Genomic DNA, 23,588 nt, shown 5'->3' with positions numbered 1-23,588 from the left:
TCACAAGCTCATTGACGTTGACACAAGCTAGTTCATTTCAACTGTAAAACTTGTGTACCTGTTTTCTTGCTGACTGTCAGCCCAGGGTTGCTCTTGGCTTCTAGAAGCTACCTGCATTCCTTGACATATAACGCTGTACATTTTCATACCAGCAATGGTGTGTTCTCTAATTTTCTGTTTTTAAAGGGTTCATATAATTAGATTAGATCCACCTAGATAATCTCCTTTTCAATTAGCTCAGTCATGTGATTTGTTACCTTAATCACATGTAGAAAATCACCTTTGCCATGTAATATAACTTAATATCTCATTACATTCACAGTTTTAGCAGTTAGGGTTGGAAATCTTGGGATGGAGGAGAATTTTGGAATTCTGCCTCCCACAACTGAGATTAGAACTCAGGTTTAAGTCCTAGTGCTTTCCACTGCATTACACTGAATATCTAAGATTGTTTAAAGTAGTTTTATTTTAATATGGGTTGCTAATATTTATCCACGTAGAGCAAACTTTTAAAAATATTTTAAATCAGCAAGGAAACTGGCTTCTGTATTTATCAATTAAATATGTGCTTCCAGGCTGTATTCCTAACCATAGAGACTAGTGCAGTCAGGTTAATAGTGATCAGCTTCCTAAAAATCTTACTCAACTTCCTAAGCCCTCCAGAGTTGTGATATTAACACCATACTCCTTAGATTTCTGATTGACATTCAAACATGAAATGTTAACTCTTGAGATCATCATGGGATTATGCACAGACTGACAATTACCAATGGGACTTCCTTTGCCAGACATGAAAAATAATATTTTGGCTAGTTGTAACACACTCCCTTAATGCTGGTACTGAGTTCCCTTTGTGATAATCATTAAAGAGATCCTGTATGATGACACAAAGTAAAAGGCAGTGGCCTTTCAGAAAAACAGCACCGTTTACAGCAGGTTATACTGAAACCTTCCCAAGACAGTGGAGCTTAACAAAATTTTTCCCCAGGAACCCTAATACCTTGAAGATATTTCACAGTGGAAGGGTTCTGGTGTCAAATACTATGCTTAGCAGATAGTGAATCTACTCATCCAGCTGGAGAAGAACATTCATTTAAGAAGTAATTAGAGAAAAGGGAAGAAAGATATATTGAGGCAGATTGCTAGACCAAGGCATTTAGAATTTATTTTGTATGCACTCAGGAAGTATTGAGGGTTCTAGAGCAAAAGATGACATAATGAAAGGATGTTTCACCAAAATTCAGATCACAGTTTATGTAGAATGTATTGGAACAATGAAACAACTTGTTGAACATAACCTGGGCATGAAGTGACGAGGGCCTGAAGTAGGGTGTTAGAGATAGGAATGGATAGAGATGGAAATTTGCAACATATATTACAATGGAACAAAAATATTGGAGACTGAAAATGAAGGGAGAGGTGGAGGGAGAATAAAAATTACCCTCAAGTTTATAGTTTTGGCAACGAAAAGCATGCCTATATTGCTGACAAGACAAGAGAAGGAAGGTGTGGGGAGTGGGATTTGGGGAGGCATATTTTGAATTTGAGATGCCAGTGGAATGTATCCAAATGTGAATGTTAACTTCTTAACATTCTCTTAATATCAAATTTTTGAGCAGTGACACATTCTTTGAATTCAAGGATGCCTGTATTTTAAAAACATTGTGTCTGACAGTGATATGATACACTTTAGAAAGGGAAATGGTTCTTTTTTAAGCCTTTTATTTTATTATTATTTTTAACATCTTTATTGGAGTATAATTGCTTTACATTGTTGTGTTAGTTGCTGCTGTACAACAAAGTGAATCAGCCATACGTATACATATATCCCCATATCCCCTCCCGCTGGCGTCTCCTTCCCACCCTCCCTATCCCACCTTTCTAGGTGGTCACAAAGCACCTAGCTGATCTCCGTGTGCTATGCGGCTGCTTCCTACTAGCTATCTATTTTACATTTGGTAGTGTATATATGTCAATGCCACTCTCTCACTTCGTCCCAGCTTACCCTTCCCCCTCCCCGTGTCCTTAAGTCCACTCTCTACGTCTGCGTCTTTAGGGAAATGGTTATTTAATTTGATTCACTCTAAGATTTACTACGGTGCAATGATTCTATCGATGTTAATCGGAATTACATAAGCAGAACGAAAAGAGGCTACTAAGAATTCGTCATATGCCAGCATTTCTGTTATACAATCTTTGTTAATTATACTAAGACGTTTATTAGAATTCAGTCAATTTATGACAAAAACTAAACTTGTTTAAAGGTGCTAACACCAGGCTTAGAGCACATTTAATTTAAATAGGGAGCAGAGTTAAGTAAATGAAGTATAAAATAGCTTCACATTTATACTTTCTAAGAAGTGAGTAGTCAACCCTTAAATTGTCTATTACATCAGATTTCTTTTTTATTGGAGGAAAAATAGAAATTCAGCATTAGAAAAGGAATTAAATATCACCATTTAAAATAATAACTATAAATTATCCAATTTATTACAATCATAAGATTAATGCTAAACATGAATTATTCTACATGATCCTTGGTACTGTAATACATGACCCTAACAAGGAAGATTTTCCCTCATCCCCTGAACACCCTTATGTTAAAGATAATTTCCTTAGCTTCCCTAACTCTAATGGAATGCTGGTATTGATGCTTTTAATGTATTCAAATTTAAGATTTGGATATGCCTATAAGAACTGAAAAAGGGAGTAAATGGTAATGGAATATAAATGACCTTGCCTCTGGTGTGTTTTTTTGTTCCTTGTGTTGATAACTCCTAGAAACATGATGAGCCACACTTTAAGCTCCCATAAACCAAGAGCTGATTGACGCCCAGTTTAACATAAGCACCATTTTATGAGAGTTACCATAGTGACCAGGTTCCAGTTATCAGCTTGAACAATTTCATATATGATTAATGTTAATTGCCCATTTTGCATGGATGACTTTTTCCCGGGTGCTGAATTGGTTGCTGCTGCCTTTGATCTGGTTGAGAATACAATCCAGTGCAATAGTTAGACAAGTGATCAGTTTGCTAACACTGAGGGAAGATGGATTTAAGTTGCTGTGAGGTCAGAGTTTGTTTCTCTTCATAAACACTGAAAGGTCAGGTAGAGTTTAACTGCCATTGGCATCCTTGAAATGTTGTAATAAATGTCAGGCCTAAGAGATTATTATTATCCACAATGCAATTAAAAGTCTTATTGTTCTGATAGAAAGATTCTTATTCAATTTAACAAGCATATTGAAAAGTCAGAGCAGCATTCTCACAGTCAGGTAAACAACACCTTCAAAGCTAATGGCATTCTTGGTTTTCTTGGTTTCTAATGTAATTGAAAAAACGACACATTCAGGGACTATCCCAAGGGATTTTAAATATCAGTGATGGCTCTGAAAAGTGAATCCCAGGTCATGGCTCGCAGCTCCCACTTCAGGAATCCAATTGCAGCGATCTTTATAAGTTGCTGCTAATATCACAGTTAACTGCCACTGTATCCTCAGTTTGTCCAAGAATGTTATGAGTGTTTCTTTAAAGAGTAGTAAGCCAAACTTTCATTGAAGAGGATAACATGACTTGTGGTTCCTCGCTAAATCATGTGCTGACCATATATGGTTTACATTAAATATCTTGAAGTCTCATGACATCACTAATTAATTTATTAATAAGATATTTTCTTTGAAATAAAATTACTCAATTGTTTACTCCTTGATTCATATACAAATGGCTGATGATACAAGATAAAAATAACTCCAACAGTGAAATTTCATAATCTTAATGAACAAAGTATCAGCTACTTTATTACAACTTGGAATAGATATTTCACAGACTGTGGCATATCTTGTTGACACCAGAAGACCTACTGAATTTCTTTCTTAGGGACCCGTCAACTCTACAGAGTTTATAAACTTTGAGGTAATGCTCTGATGGTAATCCACTTTAACTGCAGAAAAAAAAATACTGTTGATACATATTTCAATTTTTTTTCTTTAATTTCAGGAAGCTGAGTTACTATTTCATTTCTCCTGAAGAAGTTTACAGAGTGAAGGGTAAAATACATATCAGGATAAATTATGTTATAGGATGAACTGGACCCAGAGAAAATCATGATTCTTTGATATAATTTCCTTCCAAACCACCTATAAATGTTACACCTAATGTTGATTTTATAAAGCTGATGATCTCAAAGATTTAGCTGAGTTTTAAATAAGAGTTTTGCTATTTTGGCGGGTTGTTTGCCTTGTACCATAAAGTTTTGTTTATGGTGCTCATGGGTGATATATCCACTGAGCCATTTGAGTGGGAACTTTAAAAAGGGCCTGTTTTATTTTACAGAGTACAAATAACCTTGTAATTAAACTGAAAACAAATAATTGCCAACAAGCAATTATCATTCATTTAAAGAGTAATTACATGGTTATTGGTGCCCTGTAAAATAAAGCATTACTGAAATCAGTAACACAATCAATATTTTAACAGAAACAGGATGCTGCAATGATGAACCTTTCAACCTATGCTGATTAAACTGTCACCCAAATAACAGTTTTCTAGTTAAATCACCACATGTTTATTTGTCTTGATTAATATGTAAATATCTGCCTAATGCTAATAAAGCTCTTAAAGATAAGAAGTGTGGTAAGATCATCTATCAAGAATATTTCCCAACTTTCTACAGAGTCCTCCATAGTCTTTCGTCATGTTGTCAGGCTTGTGTTCTTTGAAAAGAAATGCAAGAACTTTATTGCTAGGAATGTCTTACTACTGAGGGTTATTTGGTCTAAAAGTAAGAATAAATCTATCTTGTATTAGTATGGAGCTCTATTGATTATAAAGCACCTTCACAAATTTTATTCTAATTAGTTTACCCTAGGGGTCCAAGTCTTCTTTCCAAGAGTATAAACAAAGACATCTGAATATGATTTTTCTCTCTGATAAGTTTAAACAAGTGTGGAAGGATACATCACACAACCATACTCACTAAAGAGTTAATCATAAATTTTAAATAGCAGGTCAAACACGCATCTCTATCACTAGACCTTAAGCTCTTCAAAGGCAGAAGCTGTTCTAGGTTCTCACAATATATCAATGAACAAACAGACCAAAACCCTTGCCCTTGTCAAGCTAACTTTTTAACCTTGTAACCCTGATACCTAGTTTCAATGCCAGATACACACTGAATGGGCACTTAGTGCATGTTTGTTTATTGGATGATTGAATAAGTGAAACTGTCATTACACATGAATAACTGCTGAAACCTTTAGCCCTTGAATAGGTCTTGAAGTTTGTAGGAACTTTCAGACGTAAGACAGTATCTATCATCTACCCTTCTTTAACCTTGTAAATAGTCAGATTGGACTGGATCATATTTTGAAGCTCTTATAATTGCTGTAAAGTCCAAAGTTTAAAAGTGATTACCTGATGATTAAATGATGGCTTTCAATTTATTTGGTCAATAATAGAGCAATCTAAGGAATATTTGGAAACTGTAGCCATGGCAAAATAATGTGTCCTATCATTACTTATTAACTGATTTTATTTAACCATTTACCAGCCCCTACTGTGTGCTAGACACCATGAGAATTGCTCAGGGTACAGTGACAAACAAAAACAGACATATGTGCTGCCTTCATGACCTTACATTTTAGTTGTGGAGGCTCACAATTAATCATATCAACATCATAAAATTATAAACTGAAAATAATGTTAGGATGGAGAATATGATCCTCTTGGCTTATAGCATTTGTAGTAAATACTACCGAGCCATTTGTGACATTAGCCATGAATTCCCCAATACGTAATCTGATGGTGGGAAATTTGACCGAATTTTTCAAATCTTGGAATTTAAGGTAGAACCATCAGACTAAGAGGCCTGTAATCTAGTGCCCCCCAAGCCAGAGTCAGCTTACTGGAAAAGAGCTACATCAAATTGTGAGATTGACCAATAAATTTAGAACAGAACTATTTAAAACTTATAGCTTCCAAAGTATACTGTCAACAACTGTCTCAGGGAAGTAGAGTGAGCATCAGGCTGCTTTCTTCTGGAGACAGCCTGTCTGAAATTGATTATGAGCATAAAGACAGCACTGAAATTTTTATGCTGGAAAAGTACAGAGTTATCAGGTGGTCTTTAATAAAGGTAGTAGGCTTGAATTCTGACAAATAGAAAGATACAAAGAATCACTTGGAAAGTACAGACTTGGTGACGATTATTCAACAAAAAGTGCCTTTTTCTAATGACTGCACATAACCTGATGAATATTGTTCAGTGACCTTGGGATCCTCTAGGGTATTTGAAGTAAACTGGATATTTTTCTTATCACTATTCCTTCAAAGAGTTAGGAAGCCATAAAACAGGGCAAGGACAAACAGGATAACAATGCTGAATTAAAGAAAATAAATTATAGCCCAAACTTGAGTAGAAAGAGGGAGAGGAGATTCAGTTTATAAAATTGAAACATTAAATGAGAAAAAAAGAAGCTTTCATGCTAGATTGATATACAATACTGATGTACAATGAAAGAAAATAACATCAGCACAGTGTATGAAAAATGAACGGGGTAATAGTACCTCTGTGTAAGGTTGCTAGAAGTTGTCTTCATTTAAAAGCAGAGTTTGTCTTACATTGATGGAGCACTTTGCTACTGCAAAGTTGATAGAGTGAGGTTTAACTTAAATTTCTTTGTGAACAAAAAGTCAGTTTTGGAAATGTTCCCTATCTGAACCTTATAAATTTTTGCAGCTTGGGTTATTCAATATAGTATTTTGCAGTATTTTGTCAAAATCCCTCTTATTCAGCTTTGTAAACTGAATTTCTACTAAGAAGCAACAGCAGTATTTTAAGTAACGTTAAGAAAGTAATATTTGAAATATACTGCATGACTTGAGAATGACTTGATCCTAATGTTCAGTGACATAAGTCTGTTCATGTGGTGACAGCTTCTAAATGATATATTCAGTACACTGACTGTATTAGGGTACAAGATGGAAGCCTGATACTGACTTTCTATTTCATTATTTTATGGATTAACATTTGCAACTGCAAACTGTTCACACCTGGGTGAAGAATGTGCAAATAGAATAGGTTAGGTTAATGTGTTAAGTTTAGTATCAACTCATCAGTTAAAAATACCAATTAATCTGTGAGACAAAACAACCTAGATTGCAAAGGTGGCAGGTTTCCTTAGTACAGCCACTCCAGGAGAGTGTACTGCTGGTTATACAGCCTGGTTTAAATAATAGGTATGAAAAAAACCTGAGGGCAGGGGTTCTTTGTTCCTTGTGGGCTCCCAGCAGCTGTGGAAATGTTAGTAAATATCAGGTCTTATTCTACATGTCAGCTTTTTACCCCTCACCTCTGGCATGCTGAGCAGAGACTTAATCACTTCACATTCTATACGATCCTAATTCTGTGAGCCCCTATCTCAGATCTCAGTTGCATGTATTAATACCAGGGATCAAGTGTACCTTTAAGAGCGGGGGTAACTTTGGGTTTCTCACAACAGGTAAGCTGTATTGCAAAGTGCTGGCTTGTAAATAGAATCTAAACTAGAAATTGATCTCTTATGGTTTTAATGCTTGCCATAATTATTTTGGAAGTTTAGTATAAAGTACTGGTGCTTTAGTAATCAATGAAAATAGTCTTTAATATAAAATTCTATCATTCTTGGCAAGTAAACAAGATTTAGGCAAATGTAGCAAGTGATGGTATTTCCAAAGAGCATATTTTAACCTGATCTTTGTCTGTTTTTCAACAGTTCAAGGCCTGGAAGGCCTCCTAAGCGTTCTTTGGGAGTGTTGCAAGACAATGCTCGCCTTCTGCCCCATTCAGTCCCAGGCCTCTTATCACCAGGACTTATCACTCCGACAGGTAATAAAATCCACCCGATGATCAGCCTTGTCTCTTCATACTGCCCAGCATTTGAAATGAACTAATATTGATCTAACTGCCTTGTCCTTCAGGGCTTTTCAAGCTCTACTAGAGGTTACATTATTGAATTTTTTTGAGTATTCATGAAAACATTTTGTTATTCCAGTGACTCAAATCAAATGGACATGACTTAAAAATTAATTGTCATTTCCTTGTAAGAAATCTCTTTCAAGGCCTTACTGTGTGTATGTATGTATGTTTTTGTGTGCTGTGGGCAGAGATGGCGGGGGGTGGGGGAGACTAGCCAAACTAGCATTTTCTCAAAGCCTCCTATGGGATGTAGTATACCTGCTTGTTGATATGTCTCAATAGTATTCCTTTTGTTTCCAAAAGTTCTGGGCATCTGTGTATCTTTTCCATGTTACTTCTCTAGGATAAAATGTAGAAATAATATGCATCATCCCTGGTAGTACCTTATGATTAGAAAAGAAGAAAGTGCAAGTAGTAATTGTCTTAAATAATGATTCAGTGTTTTTCATCGAACACTGTGATAAACAGTACTCCCCTAAAAATACCAGTCTCATAAATTTGCATTTTTGAATCTCTGAAACAAAGAACATAAAAGCACATAAAACACTCAAAAATAAGCTTGCAACTATACCTCAATTAAAAAAAAAGAATTAAAAAAATAAGCTTGCTATTTCTCTAACTGAATCTTTAAAAATCATTAAAGCTACTGTGTGGTAGAAAATGTATTTAATGGCAATATGATCTTTGTATCTTCAATAATACATAAAACTAAAAAAAAACCTAAAGCGTTTTGAGTATTAGGTCCTAGGTAATGCAAAATTATATGAGCAGTAGTCCTTGTCACAGTAGAATTAGGGAGAAGGTCATGTAAACTAATAATTTCAATTTCATTAAAGTATGATAGAGACTATAATACAAGTACATACAAGTTGCTATAATATCACAGAATGGGAGCAACTAAGTCAATTTGTTAAGTTGAGTAATGCTCATAGAGATTTGAGTTATGTCTTATAGGCTGAGTGTTGGACAGATGGAGAATCAGAGGAAAAACATCCTCTGTAGACAGATATACACTGATGAGAAAGGGCCTGGTATGCTAGGGGGAATAGCAATTAAGTGGAAGAGACTGGAGCAGAGATTTAAGATGGGAGACTTACAGGTGATACAGTTAGAGTTAGAAAGAGTGGGAAAAACCAGCTTGTGAAGCTATCTTGTTTAACAGTTTAGGATTTTCCCTATAGACCAATGGTTTTCCAAAGGATCTTTCAAGGACTTTCCTTACTGGCTGACATGGGATTGGAGAAGTACTTCTAGGTTCCCCACTTCTGCCTCAGAATTTTACATGTTCTATTTCATATAGGATTTTGTTCAAATAATAAAACAAATGCTGCTGTAGGTAAAAGGAACCACTGATAAGTAACTGAGTAAATACTTTAAAAACAATTGCTGTTGAAGGTAAGTAGCAATGAAGGGAGAAATACTGAGGACCTGAATTGAGGAGAATTCAATAGAGTAGAAAAGAGATTCATAGTTGCTTCATAATTAGAATTAATCACACTTGATAACTGATCAAAATAGAGAGCGAGAGGATGAAATCGAGGATGATTCATGTCTAGCCTAGGTTATAAATGGGATGATTATGTCATTAGCTAAGATAGAGAATTTAGGAAGAGACTCAGGCTTTGGGGATTAAATAATGATTTTTTAGACTTTAAATATTTATAAACAAATTCTGATACAAGAAGAAAGCAGCCCTGTGCATATAAATGAATATAGAGGGCATAACAGTGCCTGAAATATATTACCTTGGTGCTCAATAAATGATAATCTATTTATTGACTTCTAAAATACATTGACAGAGCCTAGAATCAGTACCATGTTAATAATCAGGTCTCTGTCCTGATGAAAGATGTATCCTGTGTAGATGGAAGAAAAAAAAAGATTTTATAATTGGTTTGAGGCTAATGTACTCTTGAGTAAACTTCGGTACCTTATCTGTTGAGAAAAACCTGTAATATATATTAAGTTTCTATTATGTACCAGACATGGGTGCTAAGTGTTTTATATAAACTTTATTTAATCTTATAGTAACCTTATGAATATTGTCTTCATTTTTCAAGTAAACAATGTATGGCTCAGTGAGTTTAAATTAATTGCTTGAGGTTACAAAGCAACTGAGTGGCAGAACTGGGTTTCAGACCCAGGTCTTTTAAAGTCCAGGGCCCATACTTTTTCCTCATCATAATGATGTCTTATAGTAAATGTTAAAATCCAGTTTGAGGTTTTCATCCCCTCCTAATTTACTTGGCATGTATGCTTCAATTCCTACAAAATAACGGAGCCTCCTTCCTTGGATTAGAGCCTTGGCCTTCCGTCTTACACCTTGGATTTACCACAACGAGAATTATTGGAACAAAAAAAGACTCCTCAATTCATAACCCTTTGCTTGTGCCTAGAATGAGATGGTAGAGACAGATAAAGGATTGAGTAGGGAAAGACATGAATACTTCAGTCTAAATGGCAGACAGTAGAAAAATCATTAAACGGGAAGGAAGAGGAATCTGCACAGCTCTATAGTAATTTCTCTTCTTAGAATACATTAATTTATTTCACATGCTCAAGGATATCCTACTCAATTACAGTCATATAAGAAGAAAAATGCTCTGTAAGCCAAGTAGAAATAATTCTGGGATTATGCATTATTTTGTATTAGACACGCTTCTTCACTTCTCCATTAGCAAAGATAATTGAGATAGAATCAATTCTCAATTTAGCTATCAGTAAGTTTCATATTTGGCATTACACTTACTATCCATTAAAAACTTAACTTTCATTAATTTTATTAAATATACTTTTGAAGAATTCAGTTGATATTTTTAATGATCTGTTATGGGTTGAGAATTATCCTTTTTTTCCCAAATGATTGTTAAAATGCTTTACAGTATTTTCCTGTTTCAGGTCCTTATGTCTCAACATTTTTTTTGTAAAGAAAGAGATAATATTTTACAGCTCTGTATAATTTTACATACAACTGTCAAATTAATTATTGATAAGAGTCTGCTGTTATCTTCTGTTTCAATGTCATATGTCTGGAGAAGCCTCTTTGAACCCTGCTGAGTTTGCCTAAGTAAATGAAACTTGTTCTCCATTTGTTTATATTATTTCTTTGCATATGCAACTTGAAAATGGGGTCTAAGGGTAACAAAATACAATGATCATGACATCTCTTTTTAAATATAGTGGTGTTTTGTATATTATTTTTGCCTTTAAATTGTTATTTCCCCCCCAACAGTTGCAAGCAAAAAAGTGCAAGTAAAAAGGTTGAGAAATGGTTAAGTCATCATGCTTAGATGTGAGAGGAGTTCTCTATTTATTCATATAGCTTGACATGTAAATTCTTAAAAATGCAGAATAATATCAGGTATGCCATATTCTTTTAACTGCTTAGCATAAAAGTATTTCAAATTTTCTACTTTATGTGATTTTATTTCCTTTTTTTGATGTGTATCATTTTTCCATTTCAAAGATGTTTATTTTCCTCTTCGTTATATTTCCTCTATATAATGGAAACTGATTCATTCAAACCCCACTAATTCAGATCTTGAGATAATTCAGAGAGTGGCTATGCTAAAGTCTCTGGTATTAATAAACGTATCTCATTTAGCAAGTGAAAAGTATAAATAAAAATGTGTGCGTGTGTGTGTGTGTGTGCATTGGTGTAGGGTCATTAAAATACTTGGGAAACTTAAATGTACTTAGGTATCTAAAAATTACTTCAAAAAATTAATTTCTATAAGTATAATCAACATACTAATTACTGATGATAATTCTATTTTCACTAAGATAGGACCCCACAGGTGCTATTCTTGACAATATTGTCTGATATCCATTTAGAGATTATATCTATGTAACTACAGACCAAGAAATATAGTATGTATGTATATATGTATGTATCTATCATCAATTAATACCTGTCTATAGATAAAAATGTATATGAATTCATGATTTTCATTTAACATATGTTTCTTTTTTTTAAATTGGAGTATAATTGCTATACAATGTTGTGTTAGTTTCTGCTGTACAATGAAGTGAATCAACTATATGTATACCTATATCCCCTCTTTCTTGGACCTCCCTCCCACACCCCTGCCATCTCACCCATCTAGGTAGTGACAGAGCACCGAGCTGAGCTTCCTGGGCTTTATAGAGTGTTCCCACTAGCTATCTATTTTACTCATAGTAGTGTATATATGTCAATCCTAATCTCCCAGTTCATCCCTCTCTCCCCTTCCCCTCCTGTGTCCATATATCTGTTCTCTATGTCTATGTCTCTATGCCCGTTCTGCAATAGGTTCCTCTGTACCATTTTTCTAGATTCCACATATATGAGTTAATATATGATATTTGTTTTGCTCTTTCTGACTTACTTCACTCTGTATGACAGACTCTAGCTCCATCAACATCTCTACAAATAACCCAATTTTGTTCCTTTTTATGGCTGAGTAATATTCCATTGTATATATGTACCACATCTTCTTTATCCATTCATCTGTTGCTGAGCATTTAGATTGTTTCCATGTCCTGACTATTGTAAATAGTGCTGCAATGAACCTTGGGGTACATGTGTCCTTTTGAATTATGGTTTTCTCAGGGTATATGCCTAGTAGTGGGATTGCTGGGTCATATGGTAGTTCTATTTTTAGTTTTTTAAGGGACCTCCATACTGTTCTCCACAGTTGGCTGTATCAATTTACATTCCCACCAACAGTACAAGAGTGTTTGCTTTTCTCCACACCCTCTCCAACATTTATTGTTTGTAGATTTTTTGATGCTGGCCATTCTGACCAGTGTGAGGTGATACCTCATTGTAGTTTTGATTTGCATTTCTTTAATAGTTAGTGGTGTTGAGCATTTTTTCATGTGCTTCTTGTCCATCTGTATGTCTTCTCTGGTGAAATGTCTATTTAAGTCTTCTGCCCATTTTTTAATTGGGTTGTTTGCTTTTTTTGATATTGAGCTCCATGATCTGTTTGCATATTTTGGAGATTAATCCTTTGTTGCTTCTTTTGCAAATATATTCTCCCATTCTGAGGGTTGTCTTTTCATTAACATATGTTTCTTGAACATCTGTTCGGCACCAAACATTATGAGAAAACATTACAACACATTGAAATAAAATTCATTTTGTGAGTCAGATTTTTCTCAAATTCCATCTAGACTTTTATTGAGTTACTACAAAATGATGAAATTTAATATTTTTGCCTTCATATATTGCACTGCTGATATTCTCATCTCATGTTTCTGTCTCTGTTTCTATTGTACAATCTGTGTGTCTTAATTCCCTGATAAGTCATTAATACAAAATAATCCTATTACCTAGTATTTTCTGTAAAATATTTTGAGTTATAGAGGGGAAAAGAAGAAGGACTTTTATCCCCATCTTTCTCTGCAGATCTGGAGAAGTGCTGATATCCCTGGATCACACTCAAAGCACGGATTAGTCATGTGTGCCTTTGAATTTCCCAAAATATGACTACTCCCCTTTCCTCAGTTTATGAATCATTTCAAACAGACAGACATGGAATTTGTCCTGAGAGAGATTTAAACTGACAGCTTACAAGGAAGTAATAAAGTGCTTCAAATGAAATTCCTGTAGTGTTCACTCTTTAAAAGATAGCAGATTCTTCATCTTTTTTTTTCCTTCGAGTTCTATTGTGACAAAATATTTTTAGGAATTTCAGCTGCCATCCAATTCCCGGGAAACTGAGCCTGTGAATATCCAATCCTGTAATAGTAGCTACAACAATCAACTCAGGATTGGCAGAGCCATAAGTAGAATCCTGCCAGGTCTTTGCAGTGAGATTTTAGCTTCATGATATGGAATAATGCCAGTTAGCCTGATAGCATGATTGGAATCAGCACCCTTCCCTTTTCAAGATGCATTTCATGTTCTTACTCAGTTGGCTTGGATGCTAAGAAGTGGTCATAAGGAGGACAAAGTGGTCCTAGGCCTTTCTTCTGTGAGTGTAAGACAGGAGAGATCTATCTAGAAAGAACCAAACCAACCTTTTCAATGGTCAACTTAAGACATTTCTGTTTCTGTGACTATCTTTGACGTTTTCAATGAGTAATATTGTAAAGCATGCTTCATGTCACACAAATGGTAACTACTTTCATGTCATTGCATTTTCTTTATTTCTCATGTGTCCAGGAAGAACCATTGGCCTAATAGGAGCCAGAGTTGAATGACTAAAATTTTCTAATATAGAGTTTAGACTAACATACAATTTTGGTATCTCCACTAAACAAAAAGATTAACTACATCAGTTTAATAACAGGAACTTCATTCATTATATTAGCTAAATCTGGGTTTCCATAACACTGATTTCTATTTAAATATTTGTCAGTGCTTTTTTCTATATATATTATAATTATCCTAACCTAAAAATGTCTCCACCCAATGTTTTTAGGTGCCTGCGATGGCTCATAGAGCAAAAGCCATTGCTTATTTCCAATGTAGATGGAGGAGAAAACTTGGAATTTAAGCAAACCTTACAGGATGGTGATGGTGATGATGATGATGATAAGCTTTATAGTGCTTTTTTAAGTGCTCCCAAATCTTTAATGTGTGTCTATGTGTATGTAGGTAGCTAAACTTTAAGTTTTAAAAAAGAACACTTTTTAAGGTCCATCCATGTTGTCACGAATGATGGGATTTTATTCTTTTTTATGGCTGAGTAGTATTCCATTTTATATGTATACCACTTCTTCATTATGCATTCATCTATTGATGGGAACATAGGTTTCTCCCATATCTTGGTTATTTTAAATAATGCTGCAATGAATATAGGGGCATAAATATCTTTTCAAAATAGTGGTTTTGTTTTCTTTGGATAAATCTCCAGGAGTGGAATTGCTGGATCATATGGTAGTTCTATTTTTAATTTTTTGAGGAACCTTCATACTATTTTCCATAATGGCTACACCAATTACATTCCCATCAACAACACAGAGCAGTTTGCTATTCTCCACATCCTTGCCAATATTTGTTTTTTGTTGTCTTTTTCATAATAGCCAACCTGATAGGTGTGAGGTGATACCTCATTGTGATTTTGATTTGAGTTTCCCTGATGAATAGTGGTGTTGAGCATTTTTTCATGTGCTTGTTGGCAATCTGTATGTCTTCCTTGGGGAAATGTCTACTCAGATTTAATCAGGTTGTTTGTCCTTTTGATGTTGAACTGTATGAATTTTTGTATATTTTTGGATAAGAACTCCTTATCAGATATATCCTTTGAAAATATGTTCTCCCGTTCAGTAGGTGACATTTACATTCTGTTGATAGTTCCTGTCACTGTACAAAAGATTTTTACTTTGATGTAGTCCCATGTGTTTATTTTGCTTTTGTTTCCCTTGCTTGAGGAGATGTATCAAAAAATATTATTAAAACCGATGTCAAAGAGCTTATTGCTTGTGTTTTCTTCTAGGAGTTTTATAGTTTCATGTCCTACATTTAAGTCTTCAATACATTTTGAATTTATATTTGTTCATGGTGTGAGATAGTAATCCAGTTTGATTCCTTTGCAAGTAACTGTTAAGTTTCCCAACACTATTTACTGAAGAGGTTGTTTTTTCACCATTGTATGTTCTTACACTCTCTGTTGTAGATTAATCGATCATAAGTGTGTGGGTTTATTTCTGGGCACTCTGTTCTGTACCACTGATCTATGTGTCTGTATTTGTGCCAGTACCATACAGATAGGATTACTATAGTTTCATAGTATAGTTTGAAATCAGGAGTGTGACATCTCCAGTTTTGTACTTTTTTTTTCTTAATATTGGTTTAGCTATTTGGGGTCATTTGTGTTTCCACACAAATTTTAGAATTTGTATTCTAATCCAAATGAGGAATTATTTATTACACTTCTATGAAAAATTCCATTTGTATTTTGTTAGGGATTGCACTGAATCTGTAGATTGTCTTGGGTAGTATGGTCATTTTAACAATGTGAATTATTCCAGTCCATGAACATGATATATTTTCCATCTGTCGGTGTCATTTTCAATCTTGTTCATCAGTGTCTTATAGTTCCTTAGAACAGGTCTTTTCCTACTTAGATTTATTCCTTGGCATGTTATACTTTTCAATGAGATTGTAAATGGGATTGTTTTCTTAATTTCTCTTTCTAATAGTTCATTGTTAGTGTCTAGAAATGCAACAGATTTCTATATATTAATTTTATATCCTGCAACTTTACTAAATTCACTGATGAGTTCTAGTACTTTGGTGATATCTTTAGGATTGTCTATATATATTATAATGCCATCTGCAGAGTAACAGTGACAGTTTTATTTCTTCCATTCCAATTTGGATTCCTTATATTTCTTTTTCTTGTCTGACTGCAGTGACTAGGACTTCCAAAACTATGTTGCATAAAGTTGGTGAGAGTGGGCATCCTTGTCTTGTTCCTGATTTTAGAGGATATATTTTCAGTTTTTCACTGTGGAGTATGATGTTAGCTGTGGGCTTGTCATATAAGGCCTTTATTAGGTCAAGGTTTGTTGCTTCTATACCCATTTTGTGGAGAGTTCTTATAATAAATGGATGTTGACTTATTAAAACAATATTTCATTGAAGTTTAGATGATTTATGTTTTCTGTATTTCTACTGTAGAGCTAAGTGATTCAGATATATATATATATATATATATTCTTTTGCATATTCTTTTCCAGTATGGTTTATCACAGTATATTGAATATAGATCCCTGAGCTATAAAGTAGGACCTTGCTGTTTGTTTCGTTTTTTTCTTTTTTTAACATCTTTATTGGAGTATAATTCCTTTACAGTGGTGTGTTAGTTTCTGCTTTATAACAAAGTGAATCAGTTATAAATATACATATATCCCCATATCTCTCCCCTCTTGCATCTCCCTCCCACCCTCCATAACCCCCCCTCTAGATGGTCACAAAGCACTGAGCTGATCTCTCTGTGCTATGTGGCTGCTTCCCACTAGCTATCTATTTTACATTTGGAAGTATATATAAGTCCATGCCACGCTCTCACATCTTCCCATCTTACCATTCTGCCTCCCCATGTCCTCAAGTCCATTCTCTACATCTGCCTCTTTATTCCTGTCCTGCCCCTAGGTTCTTCAGAACCATTTTTGTTTTAGATTCCATATATACATGTTAGCATATGTTATTTGTTTTTCTCTTTCTGACTTACTTCACTCTATATGACAGACTCTAGGTCCATCCACCTCACTAAAAATAACTCAGTATCATTTCTTTTTATGGCTGAGTAATATTCCATTGTATATATGTGCCATATCTTCTTTATCCATTCATCTGTTAATGGACACTTAGGTTGCTTCCATGCCCTGGCTATTGTAAACAGAGCTGCAATGAACACTGTGATACATGATTCTTCTTGAATTATGGTTTTCTCAGGGTATATGCCCAGTAGTGGGATTGCTGAGTTGTATGGTAGTTCTATTTTTAGTTTTTTAAGGACCCTCCATACTATTCTCCATAGTGACTGTATCAATGTACATTCCCACCAAACTTCTATGAGGGTTCCCTTCTCTCCACACACACTCCAGCACTTATTATTTGTAGATATTTTGATGATGGCCATTCTGACAAGTGTGAGATGATATCACATTGTAGTTTTGATTTGCATTTCCCTAATGATTAATGATGTTGAACATTCTTTCATGTGTTTGTTGGCAATCTATGTATCTTCTTTGGAGAAATGTCTATTTATGTCTTCTGTCCATCTTTGTATTGCATTGCTTTTTTTTTTTGATATTGAGCTACATGAGCTGCTTGTAAATTTTGGAGATTAATCCTTTTTCAGTTACTTCATTTGCAAATATTTTCTCCCATTTTGAGGGTTGTATTTTGGTCTTGTTTATGGTTTCATTTGCTGTGCAAAACCTTTTAAGTTTCATTAGATCCCATTTGCTTATTTTTTGTTTTTATTTCCATTTCTCTAGGAGGTGGGTCAAAAGGATCTTGCTGTGATTTATGTCATAGAGTGTTCTGCCTATGTTTTCCTCTAAGAGTTTGATAGTGTTTAGCCGTACATTTAGGTCTTTAATCCATTTTGAGTTTATTTTTGTGTATGATGTTAGGGAGTGTTCTAATTTCACTCTTTTACATGTAGCTCTCCAGGTTTCCCAGCAGCAATTACTGAAGATGCTGTCTTTTCTCCATTGCATATTCTTGCCTCCTTTATCAAAGATAGGGTGACCATATGCGCGTGGGATTATCTCTGGGTTTTCTATCCTGTTCCATTGATCTATATTTCTGTTTTTGTGCCAGTACCATACTGTCTTGATTACTGTAGCTTTGTAGTATAGTGTGAAGTCCGGGAGCCTGATTCCTACAGCTCTGTTTGTCTTTCTCAAGATTGCTTTGGCTATTCGGAGTCTCTTGTGTTTCCATAGAAATTGTGAAATTTTTGGTTCTAGTTCTGTGAAAAATGCCATTGGTAGTTTGATAAGGATTGCATTGAATCTGTAGATTGCTTTGGGTAGTAGACTCATTTTCACAATGTTGATTCTTCCAATCCAAGTACATGTTATATCTCTCCAGCTATTTGTATCATCTTTAGTTTCTTTCTTCACTGTCTTATAATTTTCTGCATACAGGTCTTTTGTCTCCCATGGTAGGTTTATTCCTAGGTATTTTATTCTTTTTGTTGCAAAGGTAAATGGGAGTGTTTTCTTAATTTCACTTCCAGACTTTTCATCATTAGTGTATAGGAATGCCAGAGATTTCTGTGCATTAATTTTGTATCCTGCTACTTTACCAAATGCATTGATTAGCTCTGGTAGTTTTCTGGTAGCATCTTTAGGATTCTCTATGTATAGTATCATGTCATCGGCAAACAGTGACAGCTTTACTTCTTTTCCATTATGGATTCCTTTTATTTCTTTTTCTTCTCTGATTGCTGTGGTAAAACTTCCAAAACTATGTTGAATAATAGTGGTGACAGTGGGCAACATTGTTTTGTTCCTGATCTTAGTGGAAATGGTTTCAGTTTTTCACCATTGAGGACGATGTTGGCTGTGGATTTGTCATATATGTCCTTTATTATGTTGAGGTAAGTTCCCTCTATGCCTATTTTCTGGAGGGTTTTTTTTTTCATACATGCGTGTTGAATTCTGTCAAAAGCTTTCTCTGCATCTCTTGGGATGATCATATGGTTTTTCTCCTTCAGTTTGTTAATATCGTGTATCACAGTGATTGATTTGCATATTCTGAAGAATCCTTGCATTCCTGGGATAAACCCCAGTTGACCATGCTGTATGATCCTTTTAATGTGCTGTTGGATTTGGTTTGCTAATATTTTGTTGATGATTTTTTCATCTATGTTCATCGGTGCTACTGGCCTGTAGTTTTCTTTTTTGTGTGACATCTTTGTCTGCTTTTGGTATCAGGGTGATGGTGGCCTCGTAGAATGTGTTTGGGAGTGTTCCTCCCTCTGCTATATTTTGGAAGAGTTTGAGAAGAATAGATGTTAGCTCTTCTGAAAATGTTTGATAGAATTCACCTGTGAAGCCATCTGGTCCTGGGCTTTTATTTGTTGGAAGGTTTTTAATCACAGTTTCAATTTCAGTGCTTGTCTTTGGCCTTTTTATATTTTCTGTTTCTTCCTGGTTCAGTCTTGGAAGGTTGTGCTTTTCTAAAAATTTGTCTATTTCTTTCAGGCTGTCCATTTTGTTGGCATATAGTTGCTTATAGTAATCATTCATGATCCTTTGGCTTTCCCCAGTGTCAGTTGTTACTTGTCATTTTACATTTCTAATTCTATTGAATTGAGACTTCTCCCCTTTTTTCTTGATAAGTCTGGCTTATGGTTTATCAATCTTGTTTATCTTCTGAAAGAGAGAACTTTTAGTTTTATTGATGTTTGCTATTGTTTCCCTCATTTCTTTTTCATTTATTTCTGGTCTGATATTTATGATTTCTTTCCTTCTGTTAACTTTGGGGTTTCTTTTGTTCTTCTTTCTCTAAGTGCTTTAGGTGTAATGTTAGGTTGTTTATTTGAGATGTTTCTTGTTTCTTGAGGTAGGATTGTACTGCTATAAACTTCCCTCTTAGAACTGCTTTTGTTGCATCCCATAGGTTTTGGGTCATCGTGTTTTCATTGTCATTTGTTTCTAGATATTTTTGAGTTATTCTTTGATTTATTCAGTGATCTGTTGGTTATTTAGTAGTGTTTTGTTTGGCTTCTATGTGTTTGTATTTTCCACAGTATTTTTACTGTAATTGATATGTAGTCTCATAGCATTGTGGTCAGAAAAGACACTTGATATGATTTCAATTTTCTTAAATTTACCAAGGCTTGATTTGTGACCCAAGATATGATGTATCCTGGAGAATGTTCCATGAGCACTTGAGAATCATGTGTATTCTGTTGTTTTTGGATGGAATGTCCTATAAATATCAATTAAGTCCATCTTGTTTAATGTGTCATTTAAAGCTTGTGTTTCCTTATTTATTTTTATATTGGATGATCTGTCCATTGGTGAAAATGGGGTGTTAAAGTCCCCTACTATGATTGTGCTACTGTTGATTTCCCCTTTTATGGCTATTAGCATTTGCCTTATGTATTGCAGTGCTCCTTTGTTGGGTGCATAAATATTTACATTTACTAAATCTTCTTGGATTGATCCCTTGATCATTGTGTAGTGTCCTTCTCTGTCTGTTCTAGTAGTCTTTATTTTAAAGTCTATTTTTTTCTGATATGAGATTTGCTACTCCAGCTTTCTTTTGATTTCCATTGCATGAAATATCTTTTTCCATCCTCTCACTTTCAGTCTGTATGTGTCTTTAGGTCTGAAGTGGGTCTCTTATAGACAGGATATATATGGGTCTTGTTTCTGTATCCATTCTTCCAGTCTTTTTCTTTTTGTTGGGGCATTTAATGCATTTACCTTTAAGGTAATTATCAATATGTGTGTCCCCATTACCATTTTCTTAATTCAATTGGGTTTGTTATTGTAGGTCCCTTCCTTCTCTTGTGTTTCCTAACTAGAGAAGTTCCTTTAGCATGTGTTGTAAAGCCTTTGTTATTGTAGGTCTTTTCCTTCTCTTGTGTTTCCTCCCTAGAGAAGTTCCTTTAGCGTGTGTTGTAACACAGGTTTGTTGGTGCTGAATTCTCCTATGTTTTGCTTGTCTGTAACAGTTTTAATTTCTCTGTTATATCTGAATGAGATCCTTGCTGTGTAGAGTAATCTTGGTTTTAGGTTTTTCCCTTTCTTCACTTCATATATGTCCTGCCACTCCTCTCTACCTTGCAGAGTTTCTGCTGAAAAATCAGCTGTTAACTTTATGGGGATTCCCTTGGCTGTTATTTGTTGCTTTTCCCTTGCTGCTTTTAATATTTTTTTCTTTTTATTTAATTTTTGATAGCTTGATTAATATGTGTGTTGGCGAATTTCTCCTTGGATTTGTCCTGTATGGGACTCTGTGCACTTCCTGTACTTGATTAACTATTTCTTTCCCTTATTAGGGAAGTTTTCAACTTCAATCTCTTCAAATATTTTCTCAGTCCCTTTCTTTTTCTCTTCTTCTTCTGGGACCCCTATAATTCGATTGTTGATGCTTTTAATGTTGTCCCAGAAGTCTCTGAGACTTTCCTCGATTCTTTTCATTCTTTTTTTTTTTTTTCTGCTCTGTGGTAGTTATTTCCACTATTTTATCTTCCAGGTTACTTACCTGTTCTTCTGCCTCAGTTATTCTGCTGTTGATTTCTTCTAGATAACTTTAAATTTCATTTATTGCGTTGTTTATCCCTGTTTGTTTGCTCTTTATTTCTTCTAGATCCTTGTTAAGCCTCTCTTGAATTTTCTCCATTCTATTTCCAAGATTTTTGATCATCTTTACTATCATTACACTGATTTCTTTTTCAGGTAGGCTTCCTATTTCCTCTTCATTTTTTTTTGTTTTGATGGGGTTTTACCTACTCCTTCATCTGCTGTGTGTTTCTCTGTCTTCTCATTTTTCTTAACTTACTGTTTTTTGGGGTCTCCTTTTTGCAGGCTGCAGGTTCATAGTTCCCATTGTTTTTAGTGTCTGCCCCAAGTGGGTAAGATTGGTTCAGTGGGTTATGTAGGCTTCCTGGTGGAGGGGACTGGTGCCTATATTCTGGTAGATGGGGCTGGATCTTGTCTTTTGGTGTGCAGGACCACATCTGGTGGTCTGTCTTGGGGTGCCTGTGACCGTATTATGATTTAAGGCAGCCTCTCTGCTAATAGGTGGCATTGTTTTACGGTCTTGCTAGTTGTTTGGCATAGGTTGTCCAGCACTGTAGCTTGCTGGTCGTTGAGTGGAGCTAGGTCTTAGCATTCACATGGAGATCTCTGGGAGGGCTTTCACCATTTGTTCTTTTGTGGAGCTAGGAGGTCTCTGGTGGACCAGTGTCCTGAACTCGGTTCTCCCATTCGGAGGCTCAGGCTTTACTCCTGGCTGCATCACCAAGACACTGTCAGCCACATGGCTCAGAATAAAAGGGAGAAAAAAAGAAAGAAAATAATAAAATAATATTATGAAAATTAAAAAATTATTAATAATTAAACAAATTAAAAAGTAATAAAGAAAAGAAGAGTCCTCTCCCCGACCCTGACGGGTGGGCAGGCTGCCCTGAGGAGGCGGGGAGGGGAGGGCTGGGCCGGCCGGCGGGCAGACGACGATGCCGAACTTCTCCGTGGTCCCCAACTGCACGTGGAAGCGCACACAGTCGGACCTGGCCTTTTTCAGGTTCCCGTGGGATCCAGCCAGATGCCAGAAGTGGGTGGAGAATTGTAGGAGAGCAGTCTTAGAAGATAAAACACCTGATCAACTAAGTAAACATTATCGATTGTGTGCCAAACACTTTGAGACTTCTATGATCTGTAGAACTATACATTTTGCAGAGGCATTAGAAAACTAAAGAATGATTGGGTTATTTTATTTCTCAAAATTAATTGAAGCAGATACTTGTGAAGTCATTGGGAGAGCCCTTATAGGACAGTTCTTTGAGATAATGCAATACCAACAATATTTGATCTTACCAGCCACTTGAATAATCCACACAGTAGACACAGAAAACGAATAAAAGAATTGAGTGAAGATGAAATCAGGACACTGAAACAGAAAAAAAATTGATGAAACTTCTGAACAGGAACCGAAACATAAGGAAATAAACAACAGCAATGCTCAGAACCCCGGTGCAGAAGTGGGTGAAGAGCAGGAGGAAGACATTTTACCTCTAACCCTTGAAGAGAAGGAAAACAAAGAATACTTAAAATCTTTATTTGAAATTTTGATTCTTATGGGAAAACAGTACATACCTCTGGATGGACATGAAGCTGATAAAATCCCAGAAGGTCTCTTTACTCCTGATGACTTTCAAGCAATGCTGGAGTGCCGGATCAATTCTGGTAAAGAGGTTCTGAGAAAGCGCTTTGAGACAACAGAAGTTAACACATTGTTCTGTTCAAAAACACAGCAGAAACAGATGCTAGAGATCTGTGAGAGCTGCATTCGGGAAGAAACCCACAGGGAAGTGAGAGACTCTCACTTCTTTTCCATCGTCACTACAATGTGGTGGACATAGCAGGGGAAGAGCACCTGCCTGTGTTGGTGAGGTTTGTTGACGAATCTCACAAGCTGAGAGAAGAATATGTGGGCTTCCTGC

At 35.4% G+C, this 23,588-nt stretch overlaps 1 protein-coding gene across 2 annotated transcripts in view; it reads left to right on the top strand.

Annotated features, from left to right (window-relative positions):
* Positions 1–23,588, top strand: part of DACH2 (dachshund family transcription factor 2) — a gene marked incomplete at its 5' end in the record, with an annotated part of 684,702 nt that overhangs the window by 246,780 nt on the left and 414,334 nt on the right. For both annotated transcript variants that reach the window (XM_081223202.1, XM_081223203.1), the window contains one exon: positions 7,754–7,866. In XM_081223202.1, the coding sequence (XP_081079328.1) occupies positions 7,754–7,866 (113 nt within the window). The remainder of the gene's footprint in view (positions 1–7,753; positions 7,867–23,588) is intronic.

The sequence above is a fragment of the Mesoplodon bidens genome (assembly GCF_964165515.1).
Source record: "Mesoplodon bidens genome assembly, chromosome: X".
NCBI classification, from domain to species: Eukaryota; Metazoa; Chordata; class Mammalia; order Artiodactyla; family Ziphiidae; genus Mesoplodon; species Mesoplodon bidens.
The sequence above is the reverse complement of the archived record's forward strand: the minus strand, read 5'-3'. Positions and strand labels throughout refer to the sequence as shown.